The sequence below is a fragment of the Parambassis ranga genome, chromosome 5 (assembly GCF_900634625.1).
Source record: "Parambassis ranga chromosome 5, fParRan2.1, whole genome shotgun sequence".
Taxonomy (NCBI): Eukaryota; Metazoa; Chordata; class Actinopteri; family Ambassidae; genus Parambassis; species Parambassis ranga.
The window spans coordinates 13,868,109-13,887,755 of NC_041026.1; the positions used below are offsets into that span (position 1 = coordinate 13,868,109).

Here is a 19,647-nt window from a genome sequence, read left to right on the forward strand (position 1 = left end):
GACAGAAAACGAAGAAGTTATAGAGACTTTCTGTGTCCTCAGAAATGGTCAAACTTTGAGGCCACGCCCCGGCCACACCGTCAGACTTTTGTAAGAGTTTTGGAATGCGTCTATTCCCTATGGTGTCCTGAGTGGACACGGCGAATTTCAGCTCAATCCGTTGAAGTATGCGAGGCGTGAAAAGTTTGGCAGCAGGGTCACACATCGCCAAAAATGGCCACAAACCTTCAAATGGCGGACTTCCTGTTGGGTTTGGAGGGGGGGTCCAAGAGACTTTTTTGTGCGTCTTGAGGTGATACATATGTGTGCGAATTTTCATAATCCTGTGTCAAACCGGCCAGAGGGGCTACGCGTTGGGGGCGCTATAGAGCCATTTTTATATGTGCATTTCAAAAGTCAGCAAATTTAAAAATTTTTCGGGCGAATGAATTTTTCTACCAAGTTTGGTGAGTTTTTGGGCATGTTAAGGCCTCCAAAAATGCGATCTCGGAGGGGAAAAAAAAAAAAAAAAAAAAAAAAAAAAAATAATAATCCTAAGGGTTTCAATAGGGCTCTTGCACCATTCGGTGCTCGGGCCCTAAAAAATAATAATCCTAAGGGTTTCAATAGGGCTCTTGCACCATTCGGTGCTCGGGCCCTAATAACAAGTGTTGGTTTGATGAACATGTCCTGTGTTGTTTTTTTTTTGCATGTAGTAATACACCAGCTAACCACTGGGAGGCGACATATTATAAAGCTTGTGTAGATTAACAAAGAGTGGATAATTCATTAGGATGTATCACTCACAACAAGTAGTGGATTCAATGAACTTTCACGAAATGCAACATTTAGATCTGCGTAATACAGAATAGATTAAATAACATTGATTGAATGTGTATTTAAAATGCGGATATTTTATTAAAATTTCTGATCTGCGTTGATCAACACAAATGAACATTTTCAAAATATGTAAGTACACATTATTGGTATGTGGTCAAATATTTTAAAAAAAATTGTAATACTTATACCTTAAAAAATCGGGATTAAACTGCAATTATTTCACAGCAAACCTGAAAAAGGCCACAGAGTGATCTTTCTGGCTGTTTTACACATCTTCGATGCAGCTGACTGCGCATGCGTTGTTGTCCAGGAACTGTTTAGCTAGAAGTTGGCTCATGGACGCTGAAGTGTACCACAACACGTTGTCACAGTTGATGCAGTAGGTGAGAGATGTGCTTCCACGTGTGTTTAATATCACAACAGTAACATACAGCAGATTATGAATTGTTTGTTCTTAAGCTAACAGTGTAGCTAGCTAACAGCTAGCGAAGCTTAAGCTAACCAGTTCACCTCGCTTTCCTTTGACCTCTTATTAGCTAGTTTCAGCTTCAGGCTGTGTAAGGTTGAACCTTGTCTGGTTCAGAATAGCCACAAACAGTGGTTACTTATGTAAGTCAGACAGATAAGTAGCCCTGTGCAAACACACAGGAATATAAACACTGTTTGATAGTATAGCAGCAAGGACGCACAAGTAATTAAATATCTGTTTTTTAGTGCACACCACAGATCAATCTGCTGCTTGTCACTGAGTCTCTGATGGTTCAATATAATGAAACCTGCTGAGAAGGAGGAAGAATCTGTTTACAAACGGGTTGTACTGAAGAATGCTTCGCCCTACCAGTACATGAAGATCTGCCTGTAAGTTCTGTGTGTGTGTGTGTGTGTTTGGGCTACACATCTACACCTCTGACTGTAACACCTGTACATTGACCTGGGCTATTTCTGTGTGTTTAGAGTGCTGGAGGATGAGTCAACCAGACTGAGTGCAGTTGAACTGAAGCTGTTCATCATCTCAGGCTTAAGGAATCTGTATGGAGAGGTGAGCTTGCACATTTGTAGGAGGCTGTATTGCTCTTCTTTGTTCCAAGTGACAGTAAAAGGACACATTTTGACCTGCTGGTCTGTCCATTTGCAGCTGTCTTTTGTAGAATTGTTTGTCTTAGCAGCAGGATGTTTTATATTACTAAAATTGTAGCTTTTTGCCTTCATTCATTTGGGTATATATTGTACAATTTGCTTTGTGCTGCAGGTGGGAGCAGCGCTGAACTTTGACTTGCTGAAGTACGATGAAGACACGCTGACTGCTTTTCTGCGTGTGACCAGCAGGTGAGCTTCAGACACACAGCAGAATTTTAATGAAACGCTAAACTAGAACAACCATCTGTTGTTGCTTTAATGTGTGTGTGTGTGTATGTGTGTGTTTTCAGGGGGTTGGTAAAGCTGTGGAGTTCCCTGACTCTCCTGGGCTCCTACCAGAATCAGGCCTGTGCTTTCAGAGTGCTGCAGGTCAGAGAACTGACTCATTATTGAGCTACACTCACTCTTGTGCAGTCAGTGCAGTAGTATAAATCCATTTGTAGTGCTCCAGAACAAGAAAATAAACTTATAACAAAATGTCTTTATGCAGAGTCTTCCTCTGCACCAGTATCACCTACTGTATAAACACCTCCTATCTCCATTAATCATCAGCCTTAAATGGCAGTTTGACGCCCTCTCTTTGTTTTTATGCTGAGCGTCACATCTATGCATCATCGCTTTTCCTATCAGCGGTGAAAAGCTGACTGCCCCTCCCGACCACTAATGGTCAACAAGCATATCTCTTCTGTCAGCCACAGAAAATGAGAGCAGTCCAAATGTGACTCCTCTGTCTGTTGCTTTGACCGATCCTTCATGCTGCTTTTTCCTATGTTACCTTCAGGTGTCTTCGTTCCTTCTGTCGCTGACGGGAAACAGTCGGGATCTGCAGCTCGACTGAAGTGGGAGGAGCGTCATAGTCTTCGTGATGAGTTTCATATGGAGGAACGTCTGTAGTAACCGACAGCTCTGCCTCTCCTCCGTCACAGCAGCGCCTCTCCATAGACGGCTGCTCCACGTCGGTCAGAGAGCCTCTCTCACCAAAGCGTTCTCCTCCCGTGACGTGGAGCTGTTCGCTGAACTGACTGGCGATACCAACCCACTGCACCTGGACCCGGTCTACGCCAGCACAACCTCCTTTGAGACACCCATAGTACACGGTGTCCTCATCAATGGCCTGATTTCGGCTGTGCTGGGCACCAAGATGCCTGGCCGCGGCTGTGTCTTCCTGTACCAGGAGATCCGCTTCACCGCACCGCTTTATGTCGGAGAGGAGGTGCTGGCTGAAGCCGAGGTCCGCAAGATCAAAATGTCGTTTGCCTTCATCGCTGTGACATGCTCTGTCAAGGACAAAGTGGTAATGGAGGGGGAGGTGATGGTGATGATGCCTGTGGAGCAGCAGGAGAAGAAGTGAGATAAAGGACAAGGTTGTAGCTGTACTATAACTGAGAAAAACATTTTGCTTTGTTTTGGAGGACAGTTTCTCCACGATTTAGTTTTTTTTTTTGATCATGACATAAACAAGTGCTTATAGGCACAACAGAGATTTATCATTAAGCATGTTCGGTTTGTTGGCTCGGCCCTGTTGCTTTTAATTTGTGGAATAAAATGTTATCTTCATTTTTTGTTTCTCCAGTTTGTTATTGCATCTAGTTTTATCATTTATGTTTATTTTTAATTTAACTTTTTTGATTTTAGATTTAAGTTTAATTTTTGTAAAGAAGGGGAACAGCACATTTCAGTTTAGCAATAGATCAGTTTTTATTTTTTTATTTATTCACTGTTTTATTTGTGATTAAGATTTTTTTCAAATTATTTTGTAAAATGTTCTTAAATTTTAACTAGACAAATAAACCCATGTTCTATTTTTATGCCTCATCTCAGCTCCATCCAACCATCAAGATTTAATGTTATTTTATTTGCCAAATGACAAAAATTAAAAACTCTTCCAGGCCAGCAGGTGGCGTTGACGTACCCTCACGAGGTTGGGCAACGTCCAATTAGAATGACAAATCAGCGTGGTGACGTCTGCTTCCTGGTTACGGTAAATTTAAGCTAACACCTAGCTAGTTTTCTTTTCCCGGGTTGTTGGTGTCCGTCCTCCGCGCAACAGGGCTTCACCTCAGTGGATTTCCGGCCGCATCATTCAGTGACAGACAGATACTTAGATTCGACTTTCACCGTTAATCCTCCGGGATGTCTTTCCTGGAGAAGCCGACCCCCGGCAGGCTGCTGCTGGACGATACCGTACCTCTGACGGCGGTGATCGAAGCCAGCCAGAACCTGCAGTCCCACACGGTGAGTGTTTACTGGGAATAATTGTCAGTAAGTCTGTGAGTCTGCATGTGTAACTCTAAAACCACAAGTAGTGTTTTATTGAAGGAGATAGATTACTGCTCTGCTTTTGGTTTAAAATCCAATTTAAGTTTTTAAGGGGGCGTTTTAAAGTAGATCACTGCGTCACCAGTTCAATTATCGGACACAGTTGTAGAAGCGTCTTCCCAGGTGTTTTCTTTTAAGTTGCCACATGAACCACAAACCACAATTGACTTCTAGGGTCGGTTTCGGGGTAAAACATGATTATCTCCTGTCCCTGTGTCGGATGACAGTCTTTTAAAACGCGATGCAGCCCGTGAGATGTGAAGCAGCCTCATTGTCGGACATCTGACTCGGGACTGCTGTCACTGATTAAGCAATTTCCTGGAAGCTATTCTGCGCTCAGCTGTTTGCCCATATTATACATATAAAGCCCTGCTTACATTTGTTTATTTCGTTTACAAAAATGCAACGTATTATTTCAAAATGCGTTCTCGTAGTTTGTGTTAAAGTAAGAAATAACGTCAACGCCATGTTAATAAACATGTAATGGCCTGTGTCCGATAATGGGCGCATGGGTAGTCTGTTTGTTGACAGCCCGGCAGGGAACAGCTGAGCTAGCCAGTTAGCGTAGCATGCTAATGTCAAGCATCCTTCGTTGATGTTGTTGTTACCGTAAAAACAGATTTATATGATTTTAACACAGATTGATTCCAATTATTAGACACTTTGTTGTGTTTACATTATATGGAGTCTGATGGATTCTTTATCTGACTATGAGGATGGACACAAACGGATGATTATTTCTGTATTCTGGAAAACAGTAATTGTACATTGTATGATGTCCAAGCTGTCAGGGGACTTTCTAGGATTACTTAAACCTGTGAGCAGCTTTAATACTGATGCAATACTCTAAGAACAGACCTTCTAGTCTCTAGTCTGCTGGGAAGAACATCTAATAGACTGCACAAACTATCACATGTTCATTTCCTCCACTCAACAAAATACAGTGTTGTAGGCTACAGGGAAAAATAACAGATGGGGAAAAGAGGAAAACACAATATATGTTTGTTTGTTTGTAGGAATAAAGTTTACTGATGGAAAAGCCCTCTTAGTTTAAAATCTTTTCACCTCACTGAGTTTACCTCGGTGGGATCATTTATATAATAGGCGCCCTGTCGCTGGGGATTATTGTTGTTGCAATAAAAACATGAGTCAGCAGCAGAAATACAGCACAGCAGCAAGAGACATTTATGTAGAAATGTGGAACAGTCACATGTGGCTGAATTTGGTCCGATAAATAAGATCTTTACTGGCAGTGAAGTTAAAGGTCAGCACCTACTGTTCCAGCACGGCTAAGAGTGCAGGGCAACGTCATTTATATTAGCAGCTTTTAAGATAAGAGACGATGAAATTGGTAAACCGCTTCAAGACAGAAGAGTCCTTCCTTAAAAAGTTTAGAAAAATGGAAGAGGAAGTTGAAATATAGATGAGAGTGAAATTTAAGCTTTGAAGATTTTTTTTTTTAATGCCACTAAATTAGTCTTTACAGCCACTCTGATCACACTAAAAATGCAAATTTACACTGCTGTTATGCTAAAAAGACATCAGTCAGCAGCGTCATTGCAGAGATCCGTGAACAGGAAAACATGAGCAGACAGCTCCTCAACTGAACCATTTGAGTTATTCAAATCACTTCTTTGAAAATGAAACGGAAAGCTAACACCAAGGCTTGGGCAACTTAGTTGTGTTGGGCCTGTCCCCTGTCCTGTTTAATTCACTGCTAAAAGGGAATTAAAAACAATCTAAAGTAATGGCAAATTTTATTTTGATTTGTCCAGTTTTCTGGTGTTTATGGAGCATCAGTAGAAGCCTCACAGAGCTGGAGGGTGATTTTACTATTAAAACTGATGCTGAGAAATGTTTGTACTTATATTAAAACTTAAATGTCCTGTGTTGTTTTTTTTTTACTGTGAGAACAATGTTAGGATTTTAGGACTAATTCTGACTAATTCTTATTTTCATAATATTACAAATTTAGTTTTGAACTGTCATTCATTTTTTCAGACAATGAGTAAAAAATAGAGCCAAAAGATGGAGGAAAACGATTTTTTTTTACAAAATAATGTTTTTTAAAACAGCAAATACAGTGTTTTTATTGTCATGTCATGCCTCTTAGGAGTACATCATCCGAGTCCAGAGGGGCGTGTCTTCAGACAACAACTGGCAGGTAAATGCACAAATCACAACCAAAGATGGCAATTGGAGAAGAGCCAGGAAAACAAGATTCCTCTCTGTTTCCCTCACGTTCGACAGTGTAGATTTTGTTTTGCTTACATTAAAAAAAGAGACTTTAAAATTTGCATATGTGTCCGAAGCTGACAGTCCTGTGTTTTTGTTGCAGGTGATTCGGCGCTACAGCGACTTTGATGTCCTCAACAACAGCCTGATGGTGAGTGTCAGTGAAACAACTCTTAATGTTGTAATGAGGAGTTTGGAGCGTGCTCACAGAAGTGAATTATGATTCAACAATGTCTCAAAACAATGCAGATTCATAAAGTCAAAGCACCGTGAACATTGTGAACAACAGCAGAAAGCAACACACAAACCAACCAGTAGTCTGAAAAATCTAGATTCTTTGCTGCAACATATAAAGCACCAGCCTCACACACTTACACCAGCTTCGTGTTGGGCAACCTCCTTCCTGTTAAGGAACGACAGCTCTTTGCAGTTTCAATGAGAGAGTGCTCCTACAGTTACTGCACAGTGTTTGTTTTAAAAGCTGCCGTGTTCCCGCTGCGCAGCTTCTCCTGCTTAGATTATGCAGAGGTTAATTTTTTTAGCTCCACTTTGAATGTGTTTGTATTACAAAATACGGTACCAACGTGTTTTGGAAGGAGGAGTTATCTCAGTCATGAATATGAACCTCAGGCAGAGTTGATGCCTGTTAGGGAGGGGTTGACTTAACCCTGAACACGTCATTGTTATTAAACACAATTGGAAAGAATTTAGATGAATATTTCTCTACTCGACTGATGTTTACTGTGGTGCTGGCTACTCTTACAGCTGTTATGAAATCACATGATACAATCATCTTACCAGGCTTCAAGCTTGTATTTGCATTTTACAACAGGGTTTTGTACAAATCAGTATAATGCATTTATTTTGAGACATAAAAAAGGAAGGGAGATGCCTGCTCCATTTTTTTTTTTATTTTTAACATGAAGATCCATCGAGGGAAACTTGTCCCAGGCTGTGTGTTTTCATAGTAAACTGCCAGTCGAGAGTTTAATGTGATAAACCCTGAACTTTAAGCTTGTCAGTGACATCAAAAACTGCAGTAAAATGTGAGAGCACAGTCCTCTCTGACTGTGTTAACCATTGATCAGTCAACTGAACTAAAACAGCTCTTATGCTATGGTTCTATGTCCTCAGTTTCGAGGAGAATGATGTTTGAAATATTTTCTAGTGTTATATTTGCTTCAGTCTAATTTATGTCACCAGACCTGTTACACAAGAGTTTTATTTTTCAAAAGACACATTGAATATGTGTCACTGGCTTAGCCCTCTTTCAAGGTAGGCCTAATCAGTGGAGCTGTGTTGTTTCGGGCGGCAGCTAATCTTTGGGATGTAAAACATTATTGTCCTGGTTGTGACTCGTCCAATGCTCAGGCCACACACCATTCCTGGATAACAGGAAGTTAGCAGTTTTTCTGCTGAGGTTTTGCCTTCTCATTTCCTGCACAGTAGTCACCCTGATCACCCACAAGCCCCTGACCCTCAGTCAACAACATTCTTTCAGTTTATATGCTTTATTAGCACATAAAGACCAGGAAGAGAGTGGATCAAAGAAAAACACACACTTTTCTCTGTCCTTCTCCTCAGGTGTGTGGCATCAGTCTGCCTCTCCCTCCTAAGAAGCTGATTGGAAACATGGACAGGGAGTTCATAGCAGAGAGGCAGAGGGGGCTGCAAGCCTATCTGGACTCTATTACCCAGCATCCCCTGCTCTGCAGCTCCCTGCCTGTGAAGAAGTTCCTCGATCCCAACAACTACTCTGCCAACTACACTGGTCTGTTTCTTTTATTTTATTTTATACTACTATAAAGCAGCAGTAAAATAGAGTTTTATATTTATGTAAGGCGAGGTTTATTTATATGGCACCATTCATACACAAGGGAATTCACAGAAGACAATAAAATCACAGAATAAAAAACTTTTTAAAACATTAAATTAGGATTGACACATTATAGTAATTAAAATAATAAAATGCAGTAAACAAAAGTTTACCTCAGGTGCTCAGGAAGTTTGGTCCACATGTGAGCAGCAGAATAACTGTTTGCTTCATTTGTTTGGTCCTGACCCTGGGTACACACAGTGGGGCCTGTCCCTGATGACGTCAGGGTAATTAATCTATTATGCACACTCAAGACACAAGCAATAAAACTGGTTAAGTAACAGCAAAATCAGCTGCAAGGGTGTGTGATGTCATGTGGGAGAGTAACAGTGATTATACTAGGTTGTTTAACTTGTTAATGTAATCATATCAAACTGACAGATATTCCCTGTTCCCTCTCCGTCTGTCTGTCACTCTCAGAGATTGCACTGCAGCAGGTGTCCATGTTCTTCAGGTCGGACCCAACGTGGGAGGTCCTGGAGCCTCTCAGAGACATCGGTAACACTCGCTCTCTTAAGGTTTTATGTGGCGCTAATGCTAAACATTACCACAAAATGTCACAGTTAGTCTTTAATCTTTCCTTTTATTCATCTTATCTAATCAGGGTCATTTAGTATCTGACTCTACAGAGGAGACGGGTCAAACTATAGTGTTCTTCACATGATGGCTGACATGAATTATTGATTTATAATCAAATGCTTAGAGTGCATCTAAACACACTGATTGAAAAGCATTGTTCTCAGTAAGCACAGAGAGGATACCTGCAGTCAAACCTACATTTAGCTGTGTTTGGCTTTTATTATCATTTAATTGATGTTGATCATTTGTGTTCTGCCACATGTTTCCTTTGAAAATAAGCAAATAAAAGGAAATCAATATCTCTAAAATTCCAATATCAGTGTGTGTATTTAAATCAGCTTTTAGTTGTCTGTAACTTAAATGTCACTTGTAAGAGGAAGAACAGAAATGAGCTCTGAGTGACTTGCTGTTTGTTTTTTTAGGCTGGAGGATCAGGAAGAAATATTTCTTAATCAAAAACAAAGAGCAGCCCAAAGAGAGATATCTGCTCAGCTGGGTGAGTAAAACAGGAAGGCAACACAGATAATACTTCGGCTTAACAGACTGCAAGCAACATACAGGGTTCAGCAATCAAATGAGAAACGGATAAGAGTATCTGAGGTTCAGTCATCACATCTCCTCCTCCAAACTGACGAGGGGAACGCAGCTAATTTCTCCAAATTCAGTAGAATGAAGCGTTTTGTAAATATAATCTGTGACAGATTTCGTCTTTTGTTTTATGAGGCAGCACCTGAGAAGCAGTCAGGATTCTTTACTAATTAAATTAAAACACCAAATGTGACCCCTATAGAAAGAGGAAGGAACATGTCTGTAAAGTTTCCCTCTTTTGAAATTATTCTGCTGTTTCCCAGAACATCAGAGGGGTTTCCCACAGAAAACAAATCTGATTTAGGTTTATTTAAATTTAATCAAAAGAACTAAACTGATATGAGAGTTCATAGCCGACTGAAGGGATTTTAAGTTTTGTTTGATGTTTCTGTCCAGCTGCTGTTATTGTCATTGTTGTGATATTTTTATCCTCTGCCCCCTTGAAATTTGAAATCAGTCTCTAGTGTAGTTAAGGGTTGAAACTTGAGTTTATATTCTAGGGTTTTTCAGAAAGCAGCTCACTGAAATCACGTGTGGAACTCATGTTTTTCCCCTGAGCTGTGTACAGTCTGGAATCTAATCATCAGAATAAAAATCCAACTAAAGCACTAATAAAAAGCAGCTCTTACGTGTTGCTCGCACTTGCTCAAACATAAACATCTGACTGTGTGTGTTTCTGTTGTGTGTGTGTGTAGGTTGACCTGGGTCCTGATAAGTTCCTGTCAGACAAAGACCTGCAGTCAACCATGAAGCTGCTGACCGGCCTGTCTGTATGTACACTCTGTACACAATGATTGTGTGTGTCCGTGCCTGAAACAGTACAGCTGCACTTGTTCTTTGTGATCCATGTACTGTAAAAAAAAAACTAAGCACATTTTGTTTGGTCGTTATAATAAACTGATTTGTTGTATCTTAGTCAAATTTAACCCCATCTAGCTCTTGCTAAATCTCATGTACTTTTAGCCTTAAGTACACCTTACCTTACTTTTAAATTTAGTGTAATTAACCAGTGGTGGAAAGTAACTAAGTATTTGTTCTTTGTTACTGTACTTAAGTAATTGTTCATGTATTTGTACTTTACTTAAGTAAAAATAATAGTACATACTTTATACTTTTACTCCATTACATTTTGCAGCTATTATCTCTACTTTCTACTCCACTACATTTCTACAGTGTTTGTAGTTACTTGTTACATTTTATGAACACAGTGCTGGACTGATGTGAGGTCAGACTCTGCATGGAGGTGGTGTCACGCTGCCAGCTGTGTTTCTATAATGAGCCTCAATCATGCTGCTGGTGCTCTGGCTCAGTTAGCTGACTAGTTAGCTACTGTCTGCTAACACAAGTCCATCCATTAATGTCTGATTAACATTAATCATAACATTAATCTACAGCAGGAATACTTTTTTTATCACCAGCATCTCTGTTCACTTGATGCCCACAGCCTGCCTCATGACACACAGACCTCTCCATAGCTGTTTCTGGTACTAAAAATGTAAATTAACTACACATTGTCAGTATTAATTTTAAGATGATTTATTTGATTATTTTAACCTGATCATATATCCTTTGCAATAGAAATCCAATATAGGTATTCGGTGTGTGAGTACTTTTACTTTTAATACTTTAAGTAAGTATTTAAGACTTTTACTTGAGTATATATTTTGAAGGGTATTTGTACTTTTACTTAAGTACAAAGCTTCAGTACGTCCTCCACCACTGTAAATGACTAATACACACACACTAACACAGCTACATGCAACAAACTGTAAGTAATCAGATTATTCCTCCTCTTCCTCCTGCACAGACTCCATATCTCTATCCGTTGTTGTTCTCCAGCACCAGTGAGTCTTCAGCTCTGCTCATCCGGCCATTCAGTGAGAAAGGCTCATTGAGAGACCACATATGCAAGGTACAGTGTGTGTGTGTGTTGGTGTCTTCATGATTCAAACAGCATCTGAAATCCCATCGTTTTTGCCCCCACTTCACAGCGTCAGTGGTGAAGTGGGGGCTACTCTGGTCAAAACTGCAAAGAATGGCTTATGCTTCTATTATATTATAACATATTTTGTAAACAAAAACAAGCAGCATAACAACCAAAGCACATTGCTTTATTTTTTTCTTTGGTAGATTAAAATTAAGTGTTCACCATGTCCTTGCTCTGATTCCTCCCTCCAGGCAAAGCCCAGAGAGACCTACCTGAAGAAGTACTGTAACCCAAAGAAGAGTCAGGGCCTCGAGCTGCCGCACATCAAACTGTACGGCCGTCAGATTCTGGAGGTAGACACCCACATACACACACATAGAAGACAAAAAAACACAACCACACACACACACGCCTGAAAGCATCATTAAAATAATCTCTGCATGTTTTCAGGCCCTGAAGCTCCTCCATGATGGCGGCATGTTTTTTGGTCACCTGCACGCATCAAATGTCATTGTGGACGATGGTGTGTGTCGACTGATGGACGTGGAGAACGGCATGCTGGGAGTCCCTTCAGCGCTGAGACCGAGCTTCACACAGCTCAGGAAAATCAACGTATGTGTCCGTAGATACATCAGCTTGGATTAGTTGATAAATGTATCCACACATTAACACCTCCGAGCTAAGAAAGCTGAGAAAGGTTCATTCTTATCTTTATAAGTGTGTGTGTGTTTTCATCTGCAGACCACAGAGAGCATCGATGTCTTCTGCTTTGGACATTTATTGTACGAGATGACATACGGCCGACCACCAGACAACGTGCCCATTGATCAATACCCCACAGTCCCCTACACAGCAGTGGGTCAGTATACACACAAACACACAAGTATATTTATATATGTACAAAATAAGATCTCTGAGTGTCTTATTTCCATGCTCTGTTCATGTGTGTGTGTTTAGTGTCAGTGCTGCAGTCCATTCTGTCCGTGGAAGCCTGTAAGAGCGGGATGCCGACAGTGTCGCAGCTCATCCAGACACCGTGAGTTCACCTGTCTTAGTCAAATCTTACATTTATCTTGTCATATTTGAGAATTTTAAAGTTTGTTTTTGTCTCTAAAGTGACAGAAACTGTAGAGAAGTACTGTTAGAGAAGTGAGTCACCGTTTGTGTTTTCCAGGCTCTTCAATGACATCCAGCTCCAGCACTCAGAAAAACTCCAGATCAAGGTAAGTGGTTCAGTTTGATGTCATATCTGAAAATAAAGAAAAAGCTAAAGAAGAAGATTTTAGAAAAACAAATATTTAACCTTTTTCCTCTCCTCCAGGTTCCAAGCAGGCTGAGAGAAGCGCTAAAGATGGCAAAGCAGAGTGTGGAGAAAAGGCTGCACGAGGAACAGAGACTGGTGGGTCCATAATCACATCTGTCATGACTGTCTGCAGCTCTAATCCCAGATGAAGTGGAAATCATACCTGCCTCAGGGAGGAATTTTCACGCTTTGGAAAAAATGTAGTTTTCCCAGAATAATTTAAAATTGTAGCCACAGTGCTTCTTTTTGCCATTGTCACACAAAAAGAGGAGGATTTGCGCTAAAAAGACCCCAGAATCCTAACATTATAAACACGGACTATAGTGGAAGCTCATCACTGTGGATATGATTGTAAACAAACTAGTGGAGCATTTAATCGGCACCTCTCTATCTGCTTATCTTATTTTACCTGCAGTACCATAAATATGAGTGTGAACAATCAATATTTTCTGAATCTAAAAATCCCAGAGAGCTTTATGGTTTTATTTGTGGAAGGTAAAAATAACTTGTCACTGGAACAACCGTCACTGATATTAATGAGAAGTAAAATCCAGTCTGAATCCTCTTCTTATGACTTCCACCTCAGAACGTTTAGCGTTGGCTAATAAAAAGTTTATTTAACAATGATGATAATGTTGCATTTTATTGACTGATCGCAGCTCCATCAGCACAGGAGGCTGACCAGAGCTCAGTCTCACCACGGCTCGGAGGAGGAGAGGAAGAGGAGGAAGATTCTGGCGAGAAAGGTCAGTATGTTGTAAACATCAATGCACAATGGTGAAGAGGCAAATCACAGCTCGAATTTCACTTCAACTCCGATGTCATTGTTGTGTTTTTGTCTTCACAGAAGTCCAGACAGTCGGCTTATGAAAACGAAGAAGACATCTCTGTCAGAAACAACAATAACTCTGGTAGGTCAGCTGATACTACACCTGCCACAACAAGGCATACAGCAGAATCAGGAAACAAATACTGAGCCTGCTTGATTAGCTTAATGCTTGACATATCAGCAGGACAGTCCGCTATGTCTGTCTGTATCATGAATTTACTATCATAGCATGTTGGTGTTATTTATCTCTATGTTGACTTATGTTGATTAATTGTAATGTTTTCTGTCTGTCTTTAGGTTCTGGAGCCAGTTCTCCCCCTACATGCCCCTCCTCCCCCACTCCCCCATCTACCACAGGTACAGCAGTCTGTCTTTCTCTTTTGTTGTCTGTCCTGTTATCTGTGTGTCCTCACATTTGTCTGTGAAACTGTGTGGCTATCTGTTTTCTCCGTTTTGTAAAGCATCATGCAGACTGTAGCGCCCCTCTGTGGTGAGGACCTGCCGGGGGCTGTGTTGTGTCTCAGCACTCAGATCAATGACAGCGTCTTTTTGTAGTTAACCCTAACTTTTAATCTGAAATGTGCATGTGTGATGATTATGAGGGCCTAATCAATAATATGTCTGTCTCTGTCTGCCTCCTCACCTCTTCATGTGGTTTTCAGACAGGTATCTGTCTCTGCTATATAGAAGTGTGTTATTGACTTTGTGGTGTCTCTTGGTAGCTGGACACTGGATGGGAAACATGGATGTTTTAACTTAATTAAAATGTGACAAACAAACGCAGATATGGCATCGGTTTCCCATCCTGCTGTTAGTGTCTCCTCTCTCCTCCTCTTACTCTCTCTCCTGGTGATTCAGTGTAAATGCTGATTGGTCCACTGAACAGATAATCGTCATCTCCCTCTCTTTCTTCTTCCTGTGCTGTCTCCACCATAGAGCATGCTCCATTCTGACCGTGTTATTGGGTAATGTAAAACATTTATATTGATGATGATAAGAGTCTCTTGTGGTTTTTAAAGCTGGCGTACACCCTGACTTGGTCAACGGCAGTTATTAAAAAAACATTATGTTTATAATGAGTGTTAGTTCCTTTAATGGCCAGAAGACGCTGACTTCCAAAGTGAGTCAATCCCCATAGATCTTAATGTTATAATCCACATCTACAGCCTGGTACAAAGAAGTTGGAGTTGCCAGGTGCTCACTCCACCACCTCAGCTTCACCTCCCATTTATGAACTAACCGAGAGTTACGCGAGTCACTGCCAAGATGGAGACGTTTGGGGCCACCAGGAAACATGGGTGACATCACAGAGGGTTCACCCATTTTTAATCCTATGGACAAAGGCAGACACCAGCGGGCTAGTCTTTTATTCTGGCCTTCTAACTTTACTCATGTTAGTTTGCTATACTGCAGGAGAATAGTTAACCCAGATTTGTGTCATTTGAAGGTCATGTGATCACTTTCTCTTGGCTCCTATTGGCTGAAAAAAATCTAAGATCTGCATCATTTGCCTGCAGACAGGGTGTACGCACATCTTAACTAAAAACCTCACAATCTGCCTTGGCCACAGTCAACTCCTTCCTGCTGTTCTCATTGAAGATTGTGACTTGTCTGTCTGTCTGTCTGTTGCAGCATGTCCGTCTGTCTGTCTGTTTTGTCTGCTGGTGTCAGTTAATTTTGGTTGTGTGAGAGTCTCAGTGAACGTCCTTGGATGTTTCCGTTTCTTTTGCACTCAGAGGTTTTACCTCAGTCGGCTGTTCTACAGTTCACCAAATACTTCAAAAAAGTACTTAAGAAGATTGAAGGATTCACAGTTTTTCAAATATCCAGATAATTATTTATCCACTAAGACTTTTTAAAGACCAGATATTGGTTCTTTACTCTTTTTTTGAATGCATGGTTTATTACATCAGTTTTTATCTTGCTGTCTTATATTTCTCAAACTACTTACTGATAAGATTTAGAGGGAGCATTCAAGCAGAGATATTCTTTGGAAGTGGAGATTCTATTAATATGTTATTAAATGTCAAACATATTTTTGACATTTGCCATTGTTTTAAATGCACAGAAATCTCTTAATTCAGTTGAATTATTTATGATTTATTAAACCAAACATTACAAAACTTTGTCCAAAGTTGACTTTCAGTGAGCTTAAATAGATTAAATGGGCTAAACAAGTGATTAAGTTACAGAAACCTTCAGTCAAAACCTCCAGTGAAAGTTTTTTTGTATTGTTTTGAGTAGAGATTTTAGAAAAAAAATAAAGAACTTCATCTCATCTGGTCTCATTAAAACTGTGGCTGAAAGAATTATCTGAATATTACATAAAAAAGCCCCTGAAAGTCACACGTAATGAAAGTCAGTTTGTTCCTCAGTTGACCTGGAGAAACTCATGGCAGCAGACTTTAGTGCTTCTGTGGTTGTTATGTAATGTGTTGACCACAGCCAAAAAACAGACACTGAACATCTCCAAACATGCAAGTTTCCCCAGGTCTGAATACCATCTGTCACTCTGAGTTCATCCATTACGCTGCAGCTTGGGCGGTGTGTAGTCACACAGCAGGTGGAGTCAGCTGACTCAGAGTTGCAGCTTTTGGCCTCCATGTTTGCGTCATTGTCTGCATTCCCTGGCTTTCACTCAGTTTGGTGACACAGCTGTAAGGGTATAACCTGCTCAGGTTCAATTCACTGTCAGTTCATTGTGCTTGAATCACATAGAGCCTCTCAACTGCAAGTCCCAGAGTGCATTGCTGTTATCATCACCTAGTGCTTCATATCCTGTTAATGTAATGTGTCCAGTAAATATAATACCCATCAAGATGGCTACAAAGGCTTATGGGTATTGTAGTATTTGGAGCCATATTTCATACAGAACATAGCAAAAGAATCCACTCATGGCTCATATATCACAACAATTGTGCTTGTATTCACTTTAGAAAATGCTGGACTTTTTGTGAAAGTGTGTGTCTGCAGCATCACACACTTAAAATAGTTGTGTTGAACTGACACTGGAATGAATTCAGCCTGAGCTCTGACATGCAGGTGCTGCTTTCACAAAGATAAACTCCAGAAACAGCTCCACAGAATATCCACTATTAAACCACCCATTATCATCTCCTCAGTAGTTACAGACTGTTTAAAGACATAAACATACTATACATAAAAAACATACTGATATATGTGAATATAAACATTCTGTGTTTGCTCTCTAGCCACATGTTTGAGCCTCAGCTTGGATACACTTTAGAGAAATGTATCGGCGTATCTTTGTGCATCCAGCTCCTGAAGAGAACGTCACCTGAAAACCTCGATGTTGTTCTCTCACACGTCTTCCTTTCATCTTCTCTCATATCCAGGATCTCATAGTGCTGCTCCTCCTCCTCCACCTCCTCCACCTCCTCCTCCTCCTCCTATGCTGGACTCCTCCTCCTCCTGTCCTCCTCCTCCTCCTCTCTCCTCCTCTAATGGAGCAGGAGGAGGCCGTGCCGCCTTGCTGAGCTCCATCCAGACCTTCAGTAAAGGCAAGCTGAAGAAAGCCAACACTGTCGACCATAGCAAGCCCATTATCTGACCTACCTACCCGTCCTCAACCTTGAAAACAACGTCGCTATGGCAACGTGAACATCTGGTCTGGGCCCTCCCTGAGATGTGAAGACAAGTCACTAACAAAAATAAAAAACATCCAAGTACCATTTTAAGTTTTTATGGCCATCTCCCATTTTAAATTTTGACTCTGCTGTCAGAGAGACCAGAGGACAGGTGGAGAAAATGGCTGCCTCAATCTGCCTTTTCAAACACTCTGGACAATCATAGGCACCTGAGGGGTTTGTCTCCAGATATAAACTGAGTCTGGTGTGCTTCGCTTCTGTTGTTTGTTTGTTTTTTTTTCATGAAAGAAGTAGCTCAATACTGGGAGTACCAAGTTCTGGAGCTGCTCTCTGAACCTGCTGGAGGCTGCAGTCTCAGACTGAGGATGTCGGTTCTTTGTTGCCATCACCTGGCCCAGAATTGAACATTTGTTTGCATTTGCAAAGAATTTACAAAAAGCCCGCTGGTTTTGACTCATTCTGAGCAACTTTCCATCCAAACAATATTTGCAAGCAAGAGAAGAGAATAAGGAACAACATGAGATTTTACAAAGCTAACAATATGTTTTCATTCACCCGCTTTCTTTGTTTGCACACCTTCCATTTGCACATAATTAAAATCAACTATCACTAAAAAAAAGGAAGTGGAACAGTTGGTGCGTCCATTTAAAAAAAAAAAAACACTGAAGAGATGAAAACATCGTCTGTGTGCAGCGATGAGGAATCTGTAAACCTCCTCAGATGGAAACTTGAGCTCTTTTAATTGTGTCATCATATTTCGCCCTCTTCTGCAAAGGTTTAATGATACACGGTGTTTCGTTCTGATATAAACTGCACTACAGGAGATGTAAACAATCACAGCCTGGTCTGTTTTCAGTACAGAGAGTTACTGAAGTACAGTTTAGAAAATATTCTGTGTGCAGCTGCTCATTCGTTTGTGAATGAGTGTCCATCTAATTTTGTTGTGTTTGTCGTTCTGAGATTATTTTATGGTGCCATATGTGCCGTTGTGCCTATGGGAATCTGAATGTTTTTTTTTCTTCATCATTATTGTATGTGACAATATGTATATGCAGATGCAGGTGATGCTAACACTTCAGCACACGGTTTTAAGTGATTATTATTTTACAATAATCCAGGATTATAAAGCAGCAAAGCTGCTCAAACAGGTGTGAGGTCTGACTACATGTTATATTTTGGTTGCTAAGGAGAAATATATGACCTCCAGTTCTGTCCAGAGGTCAGGGAAGGAAAAAAAATCTTTCTTTGGCTTTCTTTGGTAACAGCCAGTCACCTGATCTTCGAACATTTTAGTGGCTAACCTCTGCTCGGCTAATGCTAGCTTTTGCATTTCTGCTAAATTAACCCAACAAACACAATGGTAGCCTCTATCTGACAACAACATATAGAGGTGCTTTGTGAAAAAGTTTACACAGAGCAATGTTTACATTATCTACAGCCGCAGCATCCTCCGTCAGTAGTTTCACATGTTCACCATCAAGGGTGAACAAATGTCTCTATTTGACAGTTATGAGCAAACAATCCAGGCAGGAATGAGTGCAAAATGATCTCACTTGAGGGAGACAACAGGGAAATGACACCTCAAAATTTACTCAGAGGATGCTGGTTGACTGTACGCCTGACTATTTGTGCTAGGTTGAGCTAACTGGCTACTTTGACACTAGAGTGGCATCAGTCATTTCCCAAAAACCTTTCAGTAGAGCTACATCCCACCACCACCAGGGTCTGGTGAAACACTAGAACTGCGACCTCTGAGCGGTGATCACCTGACTCACTGTGTGCTGAAGCGTTGGCGGTCAGAGCAGCTGCTGGAGCAGATTTAGTTGTGATTCTTGGGCTCATGTGAATCCTGAAGACTCTGATCACTACAAACCAAGTTTAATCTTTATTTTTTCCAAATGGCTGCTCTGCACTCAAATCATGTTGTTTTCTTATTCAGTGCAATCCGGCCCAGAGCTAACAGTCATTAAATTGTATCAGAATGTCTCTCAGCAGCACTTTAAAAGGAGGAGATGTCCGATCCAGAGGTGTGTTTGTGTTCATGGAAACCTCAGAGGCAGCGCTGGATTAAGGAGAAAAAACAAAAAAAACACTCTGATCTGCAGCTCGTAAACTGTGTGTGAGTGAACTGTATGAGTGAACTGCAAAAGGACCCTCGTCTTTGTCAACATGGAATTTTGGGGGGGGGAAATGAATCAAGCAACACTGCTGTGATGAAATGAAACCTGTACCAACTGAATAAACATTTGATTAAAAGTGGCTCAGGAGTGTGGATAAGTGATGCTTGTTGCACATGCACTTGACAAATATTAACACTCTAGCATTGTGTCAATGTATGCTTATTGATCAGCTAAGATTAATACGAGAGAACTTCCTTAAATTCCTCAGTTGTAGAGTAAAACAAGTACCAAGTGTTGGTGGTTGTGA

At 40.7% G+C, this 19,647-nt stretch overlaps 3 protein-coding genes across 5 annotated transcripts; all 3 read left to right on the top strand.

Annotated features, from left to right (window-relative positions):
* Positions 1–1,102: 1,102 nt before the first annotated feature.
* On the top strand, positions 1,103–2,870 carry rpp14 (ribonuclease P/MRP 14 subunit). 2 transcript variants are annotated; one of them, XM_028406443.1, is made up of 6 exons: positions 1,103–1,202; positions 1,534–1,677; positions 1,774–1,858; positions 2,069–2,145; positions 2,247–2,325; positions 2,738–2,870. In XM_028406443.1, exons 2-6 carry the CDS (start codon positions 1,589–1,591, stop codon positions 2,792–2,794), a joined length of 387 nt encoding a protein of 128 aa, XP_028262244.1. In that variant the 5' UTR covers positions 1,103–1,202; positions 1,534–1,588; the 3' UTR covers positions 2,795–2,870. The 2 variants fall into 2 exon arrangements, with proteins under 2 accessions (XP_028262244.1, XP_028262245.1); XM_028406444.1 differs by having other exon boundaries at positions 1,123–1,198.
* On the top strand, positions 2,804–3,623 carry LOC114436260 (hydroxyacyl-thioester dehydratase type 2, mitochondrial-like). Its single transcript, XM_028406442.1, has one exon. The coding sequence runs from the start codon at positions 2,822–2,824 to the stop codon at positions 3,305–3,307; it is 486 nt and encodes a 161-aa protein (XP_028262243.1). The 5' UTR covers positions 2,804–2,821; the 3' UTR covers positions 3,308–3,623.
* A 301-nt stretch (positions 3,624–3,924) lies between these two features.
* On the top strand, positions 3,925–18,374 carry pxk (PX domain containing serine/threonine kinase). 2 transcript variants are annotated; one of them, XM_028405300.1, is made up of 18 exons: positions 3,925–4,191; positions 6,389–6,439; positions 6,614–6,661; positions 8,095–8,281; positions 8,807–8,884; positions 9,388–9,461; positions 10,249–10,323; positions 11,361–11,465; positions 11,732–11,833; positions 11,931–12,092; positions 12,222–12,339; positions 12,438–12,516; positions 12,655–12,703; positions 12,802–12,879; positions 13,443–13,529; positions 13,631–13,694; positions 13,910–13,969; positions 16,969–18,374. In XM_028405300.1, exons 1-18 carry the CDS (start codon positions 4,090–4,092, stop codon positions 17,181–17,183), a joined length of 1,734 nt encoding a protein of 577 aa, XP_028261101.1. In that variant the 5' UTR covers positions 3,925–4,089; the 3' UTR covers positions 17,184–18,374. The 2 variants fall into 2 exon arrangements, with proteins under 2 accessions (XP_028261101.1, XP_028261103.1); XM_028405302.1 differs by lacking the exon at positions 16,969–18,374 and adding an exon at positions 14,549–14,577.
* Positions 18,375–19,647: the final 1,273 nt, after the last annotated feature.

What these genes read in the sequence shown, in the direction of transcription:
- rpp14 (XM_028406443.1), top strand. Translation starts at nt 1,589, where the DNA reads ATGAAACCTGCTGAGAAGGAGGAAGAATCTGTTTACAAACGGGTTGTA. An exon ending in TTTCTGCGTGTGACCAGCAG is followed by an intron (nt 2,146 to 2,246) that starts GTGAGCTTCAGA and finishes GTGTGTTTTCAG; the next exon opens with GGGGTTGGTAAAGCTGTGGA. An exon ending in GTGCTTTCAGAGTGCTGCAG is followed by an intron (nt 2,326 to 2,737) that starts GTCAGAGAACTG and finishes TGTTACCTTCAG; the next exon opens with GTGTCTTCGTTCCTTCTGTC.
- LOC114436260 (XM_028406442.1), top strand. Translation starts at nt 2,822, where the DNA reads ATGAGTTTCATATGGAGGAACGTCTGTAGTAACCGACAGCTCTGCCTC.
- pxk (XM_028405300.1), top strand. Translation starts at nt 4,090, where the DNA reads ATGTCTTTCCTGGAGAAGCCGACCCCCGGCAGGCTGCTGCTGGACGAT. An exon ending in ACGGCCGTCAGATTCTGGAG is followed by an intron (nt 11,834 to 11,930) that starts GTAGACACCCAC and finishes GCATGTTTTCAG; the next exon opens with GCCCTGAAGCTCCTCCATGA. An exon ending in CACTCCCCCATCTACCACAG is followed by an intron (nt 13,970 to 16,968) that starts GTACAGCAGTCT and finishes TCTCATATCCAG; the next exon opens with GATCTCATAGTGCTGCTCCT.